Here is a 15340-nt window from a genome sequence, read left to right as displayed (position 1 = left end):
CCTGTCACTAAGTCCCAGCAGATGGGAGGACACTGCTGAGACCCGGCCCCGTGACCTCTGTGGGTCTCTCTGGGTACCTGGTTCAGTCCTCGGGGGGCCCTGAGGTGGCCTAGTCCCAGGGACACCCAACCCCCTCCAGGAGACAGCCCTGCATCCATCCGTCACCCTCCTCTGGGAGGCAGCGATGGGTCAAAGTCAGGGCTCAACGCCAAGCAAGGAGCGGGCAGGAACATGGCGGACCCAGGTTCTTGGGGTGAGTTTCCCATCTGCCCCAGTCCGCCTCCTTGCCCGCCACCCCAGGGGGCCCTGGAATGTCACCCACGGGCTCCTGAGGCGACACCCGGCCAGCCACAAGAGGAAAGAGCCTAGGGCTTCCAGAACTTGAAGACTGGGGTCGCGGTCACCTCCCCTCTGTGGCCCAGCAGAGCCCCAGGCTGGGTGGAGGCTGACTCAGCGGTTCAGATCAACACCCCACCCTCCAGCAGAGGACAACAGGGAGTCAAGGATACATTTTAAAAATCGTTTAATGGAACATAAACTCCTTTAGAAAAACATTCAGCTGGGTGATAACACCCATAGAAAAAACACCAATCTCGTGTTTATCTTTTTTTAATTTGGCATTTGTTATTTGCATTTATATTAAAGCAAAGTGCATCTTTTCTTATTTTTCTTGTTTATACACATTGCACAATACATAAATAATGATGCTTATAAAACGTCTTTGTATTTACAAGTAATAATATATTTATATATAACATAAAATACATTTTCTCTTTAATAAATCTCAGGGTTTTTTTTTTTAGGAGTCCTTTCTCAAAGCACTACAATGCTAAATCTCCAACGAGAATGCTTCTCTTGTTCATTTAAACCTTTGTAGTTAGAAAAATAGCTTATGTTAAAGTCTAAACATGCTCATTGAGCTAAGAACAGTGTCAAAGTATCATACGAGTGTATGAGTTGTGGAAGGGAAGCAGTTAGGTGTCAGCCTGGGGTACCTTGGCTCGTGATGGGCCGAGGCCCGCTCGGGAGGGCCCTGCGGGCGCGTACCCAGCCCGAGCCACAGGGCAGGGCAGGGTGGGGTGGAGGAGGCGCCCAGAGGGCTTCTAATCCGGGAAGAACCTGATGCAAGAGGGGGTAGAGGACATGGGTGGGCACTGCCACAGGGTTGCCCGGCATCCCACATCCAAGAGCAGATGGCTAGAAAGAAAGACGTGACCACGCGGGGAGGGGGCCTGGGGATGATGGCCGTCATCAGGGCTCCCTGATGGGGGCCGGTTGGGGTCTCCCAGGCCGGGCAGGGCTGCGCTCCCTTGGGGGGACACCTAGATGCCACCTCTGCCCCGAGTGCGTCCCGAGGGCTGGAGACACAGGGCACAGGGGGGCCTCCACCTCTCAGCTGAGGTCGCCCGTAGAGACCCACGGAGCAGACCGTCCACACGCAGTCACACACACCCACCCGCATGCGCTCCTGGCACAAGAAATGGTGACCCAGGGTGAAGGGACTGTCCCTCCATCCGCAGTGTGTGGGCGCTCAGGGTCTGCACCCCGGCTCCATCGGGCTGTTCCACCAGCCACACCCCACCCCCTAGGGCCCCCAAATCCTTCTCATAAGCTATTTCTCAAAGGACAAAACAACACAGAAGACGAGGAGGAAACAAACAGAACCGGCCAGAGTCTGCGTGGAGCACGGGCGCGGGGGCGCTAGCAGCAAGGGAGGTGGGTGCGGCCGCCCGGCCACGCGGCTGCCCGCTACCGGCCACTGACGATGACCTCCAGCCAGCACGGGCAGCTGCTGATGAACTGGCGCGTGTAGCACTGGCCCCAGCCCTTCACGAAGCTGATCTGCACCGTGGAGCCCGTCCACGGCTGCTGCGTGAACTCGTGGTCGTTGGGCCGCCGCAGGCTGCAGGCCTTCTCATAGTCAAAGGCCTTGATGGAGAAGCCGGGGAACACCTTGTGCACCAGCAGCGTGCGCGAGTCGGGGTTGTCCAGCGTGGCGGACTTGACGAAGACGGGGTAGCTGCTGCGGTTGTACACCCACACGCCATCCGCCTCCCGCGACAGCTGGATGCCGCAGCCGATGCGGCTGCGCACCTTCCGCACCAGCTGGCTCCGGCTGCCGGCGCTGAGCTGGCCCAGGCAGAAGCCGTTGCCCTGAGGTAGGTCATAGAAGATGTCCAGGGAGGGCTCCTGGACACAGTAGAGCCGCCCCACGCGGGTCTTCTCCTCCCAGTACGCCACCACGCACCAGTGCGACTGAGCCCCGGACTCCAGGAGGAGCTGGGAATCTGCAAGACACAAGGCGGCCGCAGTGAGGAAGTGGTCTGGGGGTGGGGGAGGGGCGGGGAGAACGGAGGGCCACGGGGGACCGAGGACCCCAACGGCTCGTGGGAAAGGAACAGGGATTGCCATGCAGGGACCAACGCCTTGACAGCCACATGGTAACCAACACCCTCACCTGCTCACGGGATGACCAGCCGCGTGGGGGCCAAGGCAAGGCCCTCACCAGCTCGTGGGACGGGAAAGCGACGACCGGTGTGTCCCTCTCAGCCCCTGCACACGGGCACACGCCCACGCGTCCATCACCATGGGCGGGTAGGCACAGCTGGCCCTCTTGGTGCCCTCCAGTCCAGACAAGACTGGCCTCACGTGGGCACATTCCCCTTCCCTGACCGCCCACCCACCCCGTCAGTCTGCACAGACCCTAACCCTCTGCCCTTCCCTCCTCCTCCCCGCCCACAGAGCAAAGGGGTCACACACGAGCATGCCACCATCCTTGGGCAGAAGCCAGCCGGTCTCCCCTGGGCCCAGTCAGATGGCGGGGAGACCAAAAGTCTTGTGTTCGTTAACAAAAGTGGTGAAAGGCCGGGGAGGCACAGGGGAGGAGCCCCACGGAGGAGCCCCACAGAGGCCAGCCTCCTCTCGCCCAGACTCTCACCCTGGGGGCCTGGACAGGCACACGGTCTGGACTCTGTGTTTCTGGAGCACCTGGGCTCAGAGGCCGGTGTGATCAGGCCCCCATGCGGCTCAAGACACCAACCCCCGACCCTCCCAGGGGCTAGGCCTCAGCCCCCATCAGGCACCCCATGGACATGGCTGTGGGACGCTCACAGCGCACACCCTGAGCGGCTGCCCCCACGGACCCCCCCACTGGTCTTCCCAGAGCCCGCACCGCCAGCCACGCACAAGGGTACACAGAGGGCTCGCAGTTCCTCTAGCTCCACAAGGCAGAATGTGGCCCAGCAGTGCACCACACGTGGATGCAGAAAGGTGTGTGTGTGTGTGACTGTGTGTCAGCGCATGTGTGAGCGTGCGCCGTGGGACCATGTGTGAGTTTGTCATGGGAGCGTGTGTCCTGTGTGTGCCGTGAGAATGTGTGCAAACCCATGTCATGGGGGCGTGTCTGTGTGAGTGCAGGACACGACAGCGTGTGTGTCGTGTGAGAGTGGGCGTGCCATGTGTCCTGGGCTCACGTGTGCTGGAACACACGGAAGTAAGTGGCCAAGGGAGGCAACTTGTTGACATCAGCCATCCCTGCATGGCCAGGAGACACGGCCACCACGGTGCCCTGGTTGCCCAAGGCCACACGGAGGGCAGAGTGTGGGCTCGGAAGCTGGCACCCGGCCACTGGCACACAAACGGCACCACGCCTCGCCCGTGGGTCCAGGGTCCACGAGGGCCCAGGCGCCACCCCGGCTGCCTCATCCCATCCTTCCCTCAGGCCGACTCTCAAAGGTCAACAGCCCGGCCCTGCTCCCTGCCCTGGCAGGAAACTGCTGTTGTGAGATCGACGGCCTTTCAGGGACGGCCTTTCAGGAACAAGCCCTGAGATAAGAGGGGGCCGGGGCCAAGTCACGTCAGCCTCCCCACCCCAGTTGCCACCACAGCTGAGACCCCCACGGGGCCCATTTCCAAGGCAAATGCCCCAAATGGAGCTTGTCAGGCACGCAGCTCCCCAGGGCTTGGCCAGCTCCACTCCGCCATGCCACAGCCTCCCTGGGCTAGGCGCAGGAGCCCAGGCCGCTGGATCCCCAAGGAAGCACAGATGGCCCTGGGCTTGAGCCGGTCACTCCTGGAGGCCGAGTTCTGCCAGGGTGTTTCAGGTTGCTCAGAAGCCATGGCCACCAGCCCACGACCCCTCCCCCGCAGTCAGGGGAAGAGGACCCCAGTCGCTGAGGCAGAACCGGAAAGCTGGATCACCTACAAGCCCTGTGACACTCCGCTGAGGTGAGGCGGCTGGACCAGTGTGGGGAGAGGGTACCCAGGGTCTCCTCCAGGGACCAGGGTGCTTCTCTCCGGTCCCTGGACCTGGCCACCTGAGTTCCGGCCTTCAGGGGCTCCAGCCTGTGCACACCCGTGGGTGAGCTGTCTGGCACTGCAGCCAGACTTGCTTCTGGCCTGCTTCCTGCGGGCCACCAGCCCGGCCCTGCACCGGGGTCCTGATGCTGGCCTCACAAGACTGCCGTGAGGCTCTGACGTGAGCACTGTCAGGTCCGGGCCCGCTGTACACACACTGGATTCACTCTGAAGACCTGCTCTTGGGGTCTCTGTGGCTGGGAAATCACACTGCCCCACCCATGGAGAACAGCCTGGGGCTCACACCTGCCCTCCGGGGTGTTCCCCATACCAGCCCTGTGTGAAACACCTGGACCACCCTGCGGCCCCACGCCACAGCCGCCCAGCCTCAAGGAGGGACGAGGGGCACACATCCACCAGCGGGCAGAGCTGCGACTCCAGCCCCAAGCTTCGCACCAGGGTGCTCCGGGTGCACAGCAGAGCTGCTGTCCCCCCACCTTCCTCTCCAACACTGGAGGGACACGCACATGTCCCTCAGAGCATGCCTGGAAATGCCAAGCCTGCCGTGAGGGCCGAGCGCTCCCAGCAAGAGGTGGGTGTGGACGGGCCCGAGCCTGTGAGCTGCTCTGTGGCCCTGGCAAGGGGGCTGCCCTCAGGCCTGTCCTGCCCATACATGCCACAAAGGGGTCCGGGGATGATAGCCTCGGGCCTTTCTGGCCCTGGCAGCCGTGGCTGCACCCTGCTCGCCATGGCACTGTTCACAGCAGAAAAACACTAGGAGGACAGGCACATTTTTGCATTTGATTTGCAACGGTAAAACAAAACAAAACAAAATCCCAAGGGAAAGGACTTTGAGTCAGGCTCTGCTGTCTCCAAACCAACTTTTTACTTCTGAGAGTTACAACTTGAGTTCTGTATCCTGCCATTCCTCACCCCAGAAGGTGGGTCCCTGTCAGAGGGACCCTCGCCACCAGGCCCTTCCAAGCCCGCCAGGCTCGGTGCCTAAGAGAGTCCCCTATAAACCATCCCCAGCGCAGATCCCACTGGCCCAGAGCAGGGCTGAGTGACTGCGCCCTCCCGCATCCCAAGGGACCAGTGACACCCTGGAGTGGCCCAACCCACCTCTCCAAGCCCCCGCAGGCGCCCGAGCCAGGAGCCTCCAGCCCGGGGTCCCTCACAAGAGTGGCCTCTACCATCGAGGACACGCCTGGGAAGGCCCAGGGAGGGGAAGCCACTCATATCAAAAGCTCCCGCTGTCTCACCAGCCGGGCTGACGCCGCTTCCTGTGCCCGGTATTCAGCCATGCAAATTATAGCGTGCACCGCCTGCAGCCACCGCGTCCGAGGGCCACTCTGCTGAGCTCCCAGGGAGGCTCAGAGGAAGGGCGGGACGCAGCCCAGTCGCTCCGCTCACCATGTCTGCAGTCAGTGGGCCTCTGGGGAACGAGCGCCCTCCGGCCTGGCTGCTTCTCAAGTCTGCGTGTCTAGGCCTTCCCGCCATGATGCATCCCCCAGCCCCCAGGAGCCCAGGGCAACTGCTGCAGAAAGGGGGCCGTGCACATGCACCCACGGAGCCCGCAGACCCGTGAGGCCTCCCTGCCCCTGCCTCGCCCTGGAGGGCCCGAGCCGTCCTGGGGAGACGCAGGGGTGTGATGATGCGGGCAGAGCGTCCACCGTGTCCAAGAGGGCGTCCGCGTCCGATCGCCAACCTCCCCACCCACAGCCTGCCACCAGAGGTTCCCCCATCTGCCTCTGGACTTCACAGACGCTGACTCACACTCACACACACTGGTTGAAGCTGGACGAGGACCTCAACTCAGGCCCTGCCTCACGGCCGGTTTCCCAAGAGGACAGACCCCCAAGTCCGCCGGTGCTCCCTGGTGCACAGTGGGGTGCGGGCCCTCCCTGGGCAGCCCGGCTGTGGGACCCCCGGTCCTGAGGGGTGCTGTGGGCCCCACAGCAGACCCGGTCTGTGCCCACCCACAACCACAGGCCCACACCCCTCTGGAGTCCCCAGGGGGCAGGAAGGCCGCACTGAGACGCGGAAAAACACAGGAGAACAAAAGTCCTTTCAGGCCCCCACCCCCTTTCTCCACAACAGTCCTGAAACCGCCGGACGGGCGGCCCTGAACACGGAGCATTCCGGCCAGCGCATTCCAGCGCAGGGGCCGAGCCTCCTCCCCCGGGCGCGCGCCCAGCCCTCATTCCATCTCGCGGCATGGCCCAGCCCGCCCAGCTGGGGCGGCAGCCCAGACCGGCGGCCGCACTTACGGGGAAAACAACAGCACGACAGCCTGGAGACAGACTGCAGACTGCTGAAGTTAATCATTACTTCTGTCTGCCTCTGTAATCTAATCTCTCCCGCCTGGACTCGCTTGTTGCCCAGGGCTCCTGGACCTCGGCCTCTCCCTCTGCCAATCTCCAGCCTCCAGCCGGGAGGCCACGGAACCAGGGGGACGCACGGTCTCCCACTGGGGCTGCCCTCAAAAAGTTCCGAGGTCCATTCCATGCTGAGTCCGAGCTCTAGCAAGTTCAGGCCGCGAGTGGATGGGGGCTCCCATCCAGCCCCTCCGCACCGCTGGCCACCCCCCCCCACCAAGGCCCAGCCCAGGAACAGACCCCTCCACCACCCTATCACCCTCTTGTCTACTCCAAGTGGGTAGGGCGCCTGCCATCGTGGGGTCAAGAAGGACCTGCCACTGGTGTTGCCTTAAGAAATTAAACACAGCCAAGCTGTGGCTCGTGCTGTGGCCTGTGCCTGTCAACCCAGCACTTTGGAAGGCCGAAGCGAGAGGGCTGCCTGAGCCCAGGGGTTCGAGACCAATCTGGGCAACTTGGCGAGACGTTGTCTCTACAATAAACAAAATATGAGCCGAGCATGGTGGTGTGGGCCTCTGGTTCCAGCTACTTGGACAGATGAGGCGGAAGGGCAGCTTGCACCCAGCAGGCCGAAGCTACGGTGGCCATGAGCATGCCACTGCACTCTAGCCTGGGTGACAGCCAGACTCCCACTCAGTAAATAAAATAAGAAATTAAACATAGAATCTCAGCGTGACTTTGTGACCCCACCTGGGTACACACCCTGAATAATCGCTTGCAGGGGCTCCCACTGGCTCCTCCCACTCACACAGGGCATCATCCATGACAGCCCAAGGCTGAGGTCACCCAAGGTCTGTTGAAGGACATGGGGATCACCACACAGGGACTCTCCACAATGGGGAGTATTACTAGGCCCTGAAGAGTAAGGAAGTCTCGACATGCCACAACACGGACAAACCTCAGGATATCATGCCAAGCGGCAAGCCAGCACGGGGACAAACCCCAGGGGAACCCACTCATGAATGCCTCTGGGGGGGGTCACATCCCCCTCCTGACAGGAGGCAGATGGTAGTGACATGGCTGGGGAGGGGGGAGGGGAGAGAAAGGACATGGTGTTCAAGGTGAGTTTCCACTTTCCAGAGACAGAGGGCGGTGACGGTTTGCACAACAGCATGCATGAACTCAACGCCACTGAACTCCACACGAGATTTAAGATGGTAAATTACACGTCATGTATGTTTTAGCACTACATTAAAAAACAAAAAGAAAAGACGGCCCTGGCGCCCCCATAAACCTGCCCTCCCAGAGAACAAGATTTCTGAATGGAGATATCCCTGGTGGGGCGGGCTTCGGCGAGGCTGCTGGACCCTAATTGCACAGACTATGTCGCACATGTGTCCTGGGGACACTCAGACTCCGGAAGACACGCAGGGCTGCCACCCTTTCTCCAGAGGGAAGAGCCCACCGGCCACCCACCCCCCCCCCCCAGCCACAGAGACCTCCCCCCACAGCCGTCGGCCCAGATGACAGAAGGGACCTGGCAACTGCATCCAGGTCCCCATTCTGTAGATGAGAAAACTGAAGCCCAGAATGCAAAAAGCTCCCGCGAGGCACTCGGTAAGCCACAGGGACAGAGGCCCAAGGTTGCCTGCCTGTCACTGTCTTTCTCGCCAGGCTCCACAGGACCCAGGCACCCTGCAATCCCTAGGGGTGGAGGGGAGGGTGGGCTTGAGCCTCGGCAGTGTCAGCCTTGGCCCTTCCCAAGGAACCCCCACCAAGGGCAGGAGCTGGCCCTCAGGGGTGCCCCAGACCTCGGGAGGACTCAGCTTGGCTTTTCCCTCTTGGTCACCAATTAATGGGGAGAAGGATCAGCGAGGTCCCCACACTTACCACGATGACCCTCATGGCCTGCTGGGGACAGCATCCACCCTCCAAGGGACCACCTGGGAAGGGCACACAGGCGCATCTGGGCTAGTCACTGTCTGTTCCCCCTGGGCGACAGCCTCCGATCCGCAAGTGAAAAGGTCTCGTGGAGTGGGCACGGGGCCCGCTGTGGCCTGGCCATAGGGCTGTCTTCTGGCAGAAACTCCCAACTTCCCAACATGAAATCAGGGTCGAGACCAGGTCTTCCCTTCCTGTCCCATCAAGACCCAAGCAAGACTGGCTCCCCTCCACAGAGTCCCTGGGGCTTCCTGGAGGAGGTGGGTAGTTCAACCAGAGAGCGCCACGGAACAGCGTCACCACGCTGGGGACCAGACAGGGCAGAGGGAGCGTGAACAGGAGGCATCTAGCAACTGTGCCTCAGCTGACTTCCAAACCCACCCCAGGTAGGCTGAGGCCTCACACTGAGCCAAGGCCTCACACCTGGCTGTGCCCTCACACCTGTGCTGAGGCCAGACACTGGGCCGAGGCCTCACATGCGGGCCGAGGCCTCACACCCGGCTGTGCCACTACACCCAGACCAAGGCCTCACACCCAGGCTGAGGACTCATACCTGGGCTGTGTCCTCACACGTAGGCTGAGGCCTCACCCCTGGGTAAGGCCTTGGAAACAGGCCTGCCCTTCAAGCTCAGAGGAAAAAGCCAGAGTCCCCTCCCCAGGTGGGCTTTGAGAGAGCCAATCCTATGGTGGGCCCTGACAACATCCCACCTCTCTGGCTGTCGAAACCTTGGGTGTCTCCTTCTAGACACTTCCTTGACCCTGCCCACAGCCCCCAGAAGAGTGGACGCTAGTCCGGTCACCTCCGGGCACCCCAAGGGTCTGAAGGGGGGGACTGTAGCCACAGCTCCCATCCTGACAAGCGCAGCCGGGGTGCCTCTGTTCATTCACGAGTTTTGCTCTATCTCAGCTCTCAACAGAGCTCCCCACTCCAGAGGCAGAGGCTGGGACGGGAGGGCTCGGCCACCCCAGTCCCATCCCAGTGCTTCCCGGGGCCAGCAGCACCATGGGGGGATCTGGCTCTTGCCCAGCCCGTCTCCTGTGCAGCCATGCCCACCCCGCCCCCACCTGACTTCACCCCCAGACAGGACACTCTGTCCCCCCATCTTGATGCCACCAGGGCCCAGGAGTCAATCCTCTGCGCGGGCCTGGCACACAGGAGGTGCTCAATACACACTTGTTTGATGTATGAACTGCAAGGACACGCTGGCTTCTTCCCAGAGGGAGGCCCGCATGAACTCACGGGAGGTGCACAGCTTCTAAGCGGGGTCACCTGAAGGGCCGGGCCCTTCTCCCGGAGGGAGGAGGGAAGTCCCATTTGGGCCAGGCCATGGCTCTGCTGGCTGCCCCCAAGGGAGGCACTCCAAGGCAGGCACCCCGGCCAGCTCCACAGACATGCCACCTTCCCCAGCACCGAGCCGGGCACCCTGCTCTGGACAAGGCACCCACCCTGTGCTCGATGATGCTCTTACACACCCAGGCCCTTGTGTTTTGAAAACAGAACAGGCCAAGGCAGGGGCCGGCGGGGCCGGCGAGGGCGCACGGCTGCCCACGGGGCTCCCTCCACACGCTCGGGCAGCCCAGGCTGGGTGCCGTTTGGTGTCCTGGTCATCAGAACAATGGCATCGTCCAGGCTGGGGCACGGTGACCCCAAGGGAACACGGGCAGGTGTGCCCGCTCCCCACATCTGGCGGCCCAAGCCCCACTATCAGGAGGCAGTGCCGCGGGGTAGGAAGGCTGAGGTGTGAGGATGGGAGCTGCGGCATCAGTCCCGCCATCTGGACCCTGGGGGTGCCTGGAGCAGCCACGAGGTGACCGGGTTAGCGCCCACTCTTCCGGGGGCCGCGGACTCCTATCCACCCACACCAAAATACCACCGTCGCTTCACCGAGGCTAAAACCAAGCTGGCGACACCAGGTGGGGCCCCGTACGGAGGACTCTGTGGCCAAATTCAAAACCGGAGAAGCCAAGACGGCTCCCCAGTGAGCTGGGAACCAAGGCCACAGTGAGCATCGCAGCTGCAGGCGACCCCTCTTCTTCTGCGGGGGAAAGATCGCTGGAGCCCAGGAGGTCGACACTGGGGTGGCCGTGAGCGTGCCACTGCACTCCAGTCTGGGCGACGGTGAGACTCCAGCTCAAAAGAAAACCCCAAAGTTCTCAAAAAGCCTCCTTCTTAAAGAAAAGGCCTACGAGTTCTCGTGGGAGTGGAAGGGAAGGAAAAAAAAGGAAACCAGAGCGGGCTGGCCATTCCCAGCCGCCTCCTTCCATGAACCGCTTTTTCTGGAGTTCTTCTCAAAAAAGCGATGATGCAATTTCCTGTCCTGTCCCCATATTTCCTGTAAACTTACAAGGTGAAAGTTGTCGCCCTGTTCTGAATAGCGGTCCTGACTCCACCGAATACCCCTCTCCCCGCCGGTGCCTGCCTCGGTCACACCACGTGCCCCTTGCTGGGAGCAACCACCACCACCACCGTCTCCATGTGAAAAGCCACTTTGGAAAAGCCTGGTTCTCACCACAGCAGTCCCAGAACCTCAGGGCCAGCGTCCACAGGGACTGGGCCAGGGACCGGCTCGCCAGGGTCACCCTGGGTGCAGCGAAGGGTCCTTGGTAAGCCCGTGTGCCACGGTGTGGTGGCAGTGGCCAGGTGAGTATGGCCCTCCTGGGGCGTGAGCCACTACGCCGAGAGCCGGGCCTTGGCGGTTAATAATATCTTCCTGCTGAAAATAGCCCGCAGGAAGCCTGTGTATGACAGCAGGCAGGCGGCCAGGCCGGGGCCGCCATTCAACCCAGAGGCGGTGGGGCCGGAGCTGACCTCCCGGCGGCACTTATGGTATCCTCTCACGAGGTACTGCAGGGGAGAGTGCCCAGGCGGTCACTGCCACCTGGGCAGCCCTGGGTCCGTGAGAATGACCTGGGACGGGGGCTCCAGTGCCCGGGGGGTCTGGCTCACCAGCCTTAAGAGAAGCCCCAGAGCTCCCTGGTGCAGCTCTGGGCCTAACACGGCACTCTGGGAACACGCGCTTGGCAGAGAGGCCAGACTCTGATGGGGAGTCACAGGGAAGCTTCCTGCCTTGCAATTCGGCAACCTGTGGTAGGGACAGGTCAGAAGGTCAACACTGAGGTGTGTCTGAGGTGCGACAGGCCAGACATCTAAGTCAGACATCTAAGCCGGGCTCCCCGCCCATGCCCTGGCCCATCCCCGTCCCCCAGACCTGGGGCTGCGGGGATGCAGCGTCCGCACCAGCATCCCAGGCCCCGGCAGAAGCCCCTCCTCGCCACCCCACACCCCTGCCTTCAGTGGCCGCAGCCACCAGGACTTCAAAGCGACCAGGGGCCACTTTCTGTGAACACTGCGGCCAAACACACAAAGCATGAAATGTGTCACCAGCGGCGCCACGCACATTCACAGCCCTGCAGCCGCCACCACAACCCAGGTCCAGGGCGCTGTCACCACCCGAGAGGAAACCCAGTCCCTCGGGTCACTTTCACAACGCACGGGACAGCGTTCACAGGCATCTTCCCCCACGCGTTCCAGGAGCCAGGCAAATTTCCGTCTGGGCTCAGCCCCAAGGGATACGAATGTGCCAGTAAGTCCAGGAGCCAGACCCTACAACGTGTCCTCCTGCCGCGGGGGGCATCCGCTTTGGAGGTGCTGCCCCCGGTCTCAGGCCCGGCCCTCCTGACACGGCGCGGGCAGGATTGCAGCAGCAGCAGGAGAGGCCAGGGGGCCGCCCCCGACAGTCCTCGCGCCCCTCCTCCTCTGTCCCTGCCTGGGGGCCACCCTCACACGCAAGGCCACCAGCCACAGCCAGACTCTGCCGAAAGGCCCAAGGGGTATGGGGGTGGTCAGCATGCCATCTGCAGCCAACAGCCCCCCGCCTGGCCATCCCGGCTGTCCTTCGCTGCTCCCCGCGGCTGGTCGGCCCAGCTCTGCCTGGGGACAGCATGTTTGGGGCAGCAGCCCACCTCATCTGGCCAGCCGAGCAGCCCCAGTCTGCTCCAAACTTTAAATGCCGTCACCCTGTGTTTAGCCCCTGCCTGGCTGCCTCCTCCTTTCCAGGACAAAGGGGGTTTTATCAGCAAGCCCCAGGGCGAGTGCCTGATCTCCTCCACCCTAGGAGAGACCGGTAGGGCCTCACCAGGGTGTGGGTGTGCACCAGGAGAGCCTGCCGCCCCTGAGTCATCCCTGGCTGGCGTGGACGCAGACAGACGGTGTCCCTTGAGCTCCAGACGCCATTCCTCACGGGAGGGGGGGACTGGAGGAAGGCGCTCGCTCAGGGCCCCACCATCTGCTCCCCTGGGCCCACGCCCATGTCCACATGGATGAGGTCGGGGAGGCTGTGAGATGTCTGCTCCCCCACACCGCGGCATCGGCCACCTCAGAGACACCACGAGTGACCGTTCCCAGGCAGGGGAAGGAGGTGTTACAGGCAGAGAGACAGGCACTAGGCCAGGCAACTGCTTCGACCCAATACCAAGCCAGATAATACATAACTGTCCACACTCGGCTGAGTATTCCCTTGGAACCGGACAGAGCCATCTTCCACATGCCACTGCTGCTCAGGTCACCCACGGAGAGAGCCAGGGCCACAGCGTCAGAGGACGCGGGCCTTCATGAAGGTTTCTCTGAGACCAAGAATCACAGAGCCAGCAGGAATCACAGAGGAGGAAATGCATTCTTGGGACAGAGACTGGCTCAACACGCTCCTGTCCCCAGGCTGGGAACCAGAAGCCACAGCCGAGGCCTACCATCTGCCAAAGAGGCGGCCACCCTCAGCCGAGGGACTGCATCCCAGCCCCACCCCCACCGGCGGTCGCCAGCTCCTCTTCTGGCGTGTGCATGACCACATGTGGCTGCCAGCTCCCAAGCCCTCCCCGACCTGGGGGGTGCCCAGGGCCGAGACACCGTCAGCCCAAACAGAGGGGAGGATGGAGGGTGGGTCTGTGGCTGAGCGGGGAGTCCCCAAGCCCACCCACTCCAGAACAGAGGACGGGAGTCCAGACAGATACCTGCCCTCCACCTCCAGGACACAGGGAGCTCTGGTCCCACCCACAGGCCTTTCCAGACACCCACTCGAGGAGCTGAGCTCAAGCTGATAAACTGAACACAGAACTGCCCACAGCTCCTGTCACAGGAGGCCGTGTCCTCCTGGGGGGCCACCTGACGTCCACCGTGCAGAGGGACCCCAGCGCACCCCAAAGCCTGCAGGCATTGGCGCATAGGACTGTCTGTGCAGACACCCGCCCCCCCAGCCCCACATAAGCCTGCACCCCAGCAATTCATCGGTGGTGAGAGACAGCTGTCAGAAATAAAAGTGGGTTCCTGGAACCAAGTCACCGCCTCCAAAAACTGTCCCGTTTTCCCAGACCCAAGAAACTTGCAGTGTGGGGCATGTCCTACTCCAAGTCCCCAAGGGCCGGGCCCCCAACAAAGCCCTATGCTGGAATTCCAGCCATAGCCAGGGGCCGAGGGCATAGGAAAGGGAAGGGCCAGCCTTGGAGTCACCCTGCTCGGGGCAGGCCGGTGCTCTCCTCCCCGCCCAGGCCAAGGCTCCACATTTTCACATTCGGCTGTTTTCCGTTCCCTTCTTCCCCTGCCAAAAGAACCAGGCCCTGGCTCCGCGGCCGACCTTCCTCCCCAGACTGAGCCCCATTCATGCAGCCACAGCCGGCAGGACAGGAAGGAAGACGGCACACAGGCCTGTGAGGCGCTCCGGGAGGCGAGGGCGGAGAGGAGACCGCGGGCCTCTTCTCTGCTCCCCACCCAGGGGCCAGGATCCCCCACCACAAGGAGGCTGGGCTCCCAGTCGGGCAGCCTCCACCCCCGGGGCACCCCCCCTGCTCTCCCCGGCAAAGACACCCCCACGGCCGATCAACTTCTGGACAAGGAGCCGGCCTGGGATTCCTCTGCTTACACACCCCGGCCTGGACCAGAGCCAGCGAAGCCACCCTGGGGCGGCAGCTCGCAAGCCAGCAGGGCCCGGGCCTCCCCCCAGCGTCTAGAGCCTCCCTCCACCCGGCAGCAGTAATCGCCTGCTCCAGCTCCGAAGGCAAGAAGAAAGGGCGCGGACTCTGAAGCCTCGGGAATTAGTCAATCGAGAGCTAAAATTCAAAACAAATGCTTTTTCACGGAGAGCACGCCACCCCTCAGGGGCACACAGCTTCCTCCACCGGCCGCCATCACTTTGGCAGCTGCAGTTACGAGGAAGGGTCATGACTGTGTGGCCCCCGGCTTCCTCCCAGGGCCAGTGGGTTTTGGGGAGTAAGAAGCCCACCCTCCGCGAGGGCTGGGCGCGAGGGCAGGGGCAGGCGGCGCTGGGGCTGGCGTCTGTGTTGTCACTTCCTCCAGCAGAGGAGACAGCCGAGATGTTATCAGTAAGACAACCCTTCCGAAAAGCCCCTTCAAACGCAGCTACTTCCCCTGCCTGCTTCCTGCGGTCTGGAGGGGCCGGGGCTCCTCCCTGCGTACTCGGGGGCACAAGCACCCAGTGGCATCCTGAGTGTGCTCCTTGAGGGGACCCTCCCTCCCCCAGGAGTTCCCGTAGCCCGAGACAGCAGGAGGGCTGCCACTCTCCCCATCCCACCCGAAGCCCCCTGCCCTCTGAGGGCTCTTTGTCCTCCTGCAGGCTCATGAGAAGCTCTGTGTAAACAGCACCCTCTGTCTCCCACGACAGTCGGAGGATTGACTGTCCCAAAGTGGAAACAAGCTAAAGTCTCCCTGAAGCCGCTCCCAGCAAGCTCAGCTCCTGGAGGGGGCACCCTCGGGATGACACATCTGGGCCTGGCCA

The 15340-nt window shown here is 62.4% G+C and overlaps 1 protein-coding gene across 2 annotated transcripts in view; it reads right to left on the bottom strand.

Moving 5' to 3' along the window:
* Positions 1 to 499: 499 nt before the first annotated feature.
* SMAD7 (SMAD family member 7) overlaps positions 500 to 15340 on the bottom strand; it is a 21475-nt gene continuing 6634 nt past the window's right edge. For both annotated transcript variants that reach the window (XM_008050800.2, XM_008050801.2), the window contains exon 3: positions 500 to 2288. In XM_008050800.2, the coding sequence (XP_008048991.2) occupies positions 1750 to 2288 (539 nt within the window). In that variant the 3' untranslated portion in view covers positions 500 to 1749. The remainder of the gene's footprint in view (positions 2289 to 15340) is intronic.

The sequence above is a fragment of the Carlito syrichta genome, unplaced genomic scaffold (genome assembly GCF_000164805.1).
Source record: "Carlito syrichta isolate Samal-C Ts95f unplaced genomic scaffold, Tarsius_syrichta-2.0.1 Scaffold153698, whole genome shotgun sequence".
NCBI lineage: Eukaryota > Metazoa > Chordata > Mammalia > Primates > Tarsiidae > Carlito > Carlito syrichta.
Note: the sequence above shows the minus strand (reverse complement) of the source record. Positions and strands in the feature narration are given on the sequence as shown.